This window comes from Phytophthora parasitica (genome assembly GCF_000247585.1).
Source record: "Phytophthora parasitica INRA-310 unplaced genomic scaffold supercont2.3, whole genome shotgun sequence".
In the NCBI taxonomy this organism is placed as follows: domain Eukaryota; phylum Oomycota; class Peronosporomycetes; order Peronosporales; family Peronosporaceae; genus Phytophthora; species Phytophthora nicotianae.
In genome coordinates, this window is record NW_008648989.1 from 2,565,620 (window position 1) to 2,567,227 (window position 1,608).

Below are 1,608 nucleotides of genomic sequence, written 5' to 3' on the forward strand. Positions count from 1 at the left end.
AAGGACAGATTTTCGATAGGTTTACCAAAATGAGTCGCTGAGGCATGAATACATATGATGTACCCGCCTGATGGCATGAATCGAATCGTCAAATCCCAAAGAGCAAACCTACCAAATAGCAGTTCGCCTTTTATTCAGCAAAGCTAAAAGTGTGCTACTACACTATGAATTCACAGCGTCAGGTATTAATTCGTAACTTCGCGTCGTAAAAACGAGTGGATTTCAGCAAAAAAAACTCGCGCCTTAGATTGTCGAAACAGTCGCCGTCGTCGATCACGTTCTGAAAGCCCTCCCTACTCTTTACAGCGTTTAACTAACTGCGTTGATTTCACCATTAGTTTATCAGTACGAACTTCTTTTGGAAGGCGATGAGTTCGCTCTCATCCAGTTTGAGGCTGCGCCAAAGCGTTTGGATTTGTTCTGGTTTCATGCCTCGTTGGGCAAAGACCGAAAAGAGATCCTCCGGTGTCTTTTTCTGCTTCAACAAGTTGTTGGCTGCCTGCCTTTCTGACTTTCCGAGTCGAATCCAGCGGTCGAAAATGTTATCCAGACTTTTCCCTCTCGTTAACCACGCACCGGTGATGGCCTCGTCCGAAAATCCACCCTTGAGCAGTTGTTGGTAGTTCCGCAACAACTGCTTGTCCTTCAGCTTGGTTTGTAACAGCACTTGCTTGTCGATTAGTTTCGTTTTTCCTTTCTTAAGCGCCTCCGTAAGCTTCGACACACCTGAGAAGAGCCTGTCTTCATCAGCGACATCATCGACAATGGTCACGGCGTTGTCAGACCTTAAAAGACGTTTGCCAGAGGCATCGCGATATCCACCAGCAGCGTGTTGCGCAGCTGTAACTTCTTGCTTAGAGACAAAAGCAAATACAGTATCACACAACGCGATGACAACACACACCGCTAGCAGCAGTAGATATGTCAGACGCATTGGCTTCTTGTGTTGAGGTCTTGAGTTGTAAGTACTACAATCGCTTATATGAGCTTACAAGTCCTGTTGTAGGGAACCATGCGACGTAGATACTTTCAATTAAAGCGATTGTAGCACGCTTGCTATTTTTCGAATACCGACAGCAGTCTGTCCTAACAACTACGGCTATGGGTCAGAATAAACCTATGATTACCATTAACATGCTCCGGGTGTGTCCCAAAATTTTCCACAATAAAGAGATAGAGCGTCTTTATTGCAACATATCTGTTGCGCCTGCTTTGCATTCGCGTGTGTATCTGATGTAGCAGCGGATGATAGTTAAAAAAAAAACTGTAGTATATCAGGGGCTGAACACAGGATCGGGGAGCCGGCAGTGCTCCCAAGTTCTTGCTTATTGTTTGGTAAATAGCTGAATGAAATCTAAACTAAGTCTACTTCAGTTTGAAGGCGCTGCTTCCAGTGGCGGCTGCATTTGGTTGGACACGGTGCGTGCCATCACGCTTGCCGTTATGTATCTGCCTAACAACATGATTGTCGATACATGTAAACGTTATTTTTCTGGCCCTGGATTGTGCTTAGGGGTCGGAGACCAGCCTCCATGCCATTCGTAACTGAGGTAGGCCGGTAAATACCGGTACCTGCACGTAGTGCAGGGCACTAGAGTATCCACACCT

General features: G+C 46.0%; 1 protein-coding gene across 1 annotated transcript; it reads right to left on the reverse strand.

The window, feature by feature from the left end:
- Window positions 1-334: 334 nt before the first annotated feature.
- On the reverse strand, window positions 335-934 carry PPTG_01963 (hypothetical protein; the record flags this gene model as incomplete). Its single annotated transcript, XM_008895356.1, has 1 exon — window positions 335-934. One exon carries the CDS (start codon window positions 932-934, stop codon window positions 335-337), a length of 600 nt encoding a protein of 199 aa, XP_008893604.1.
- Window positions 935-1,608: the final 674 nt, after the last annotated feature.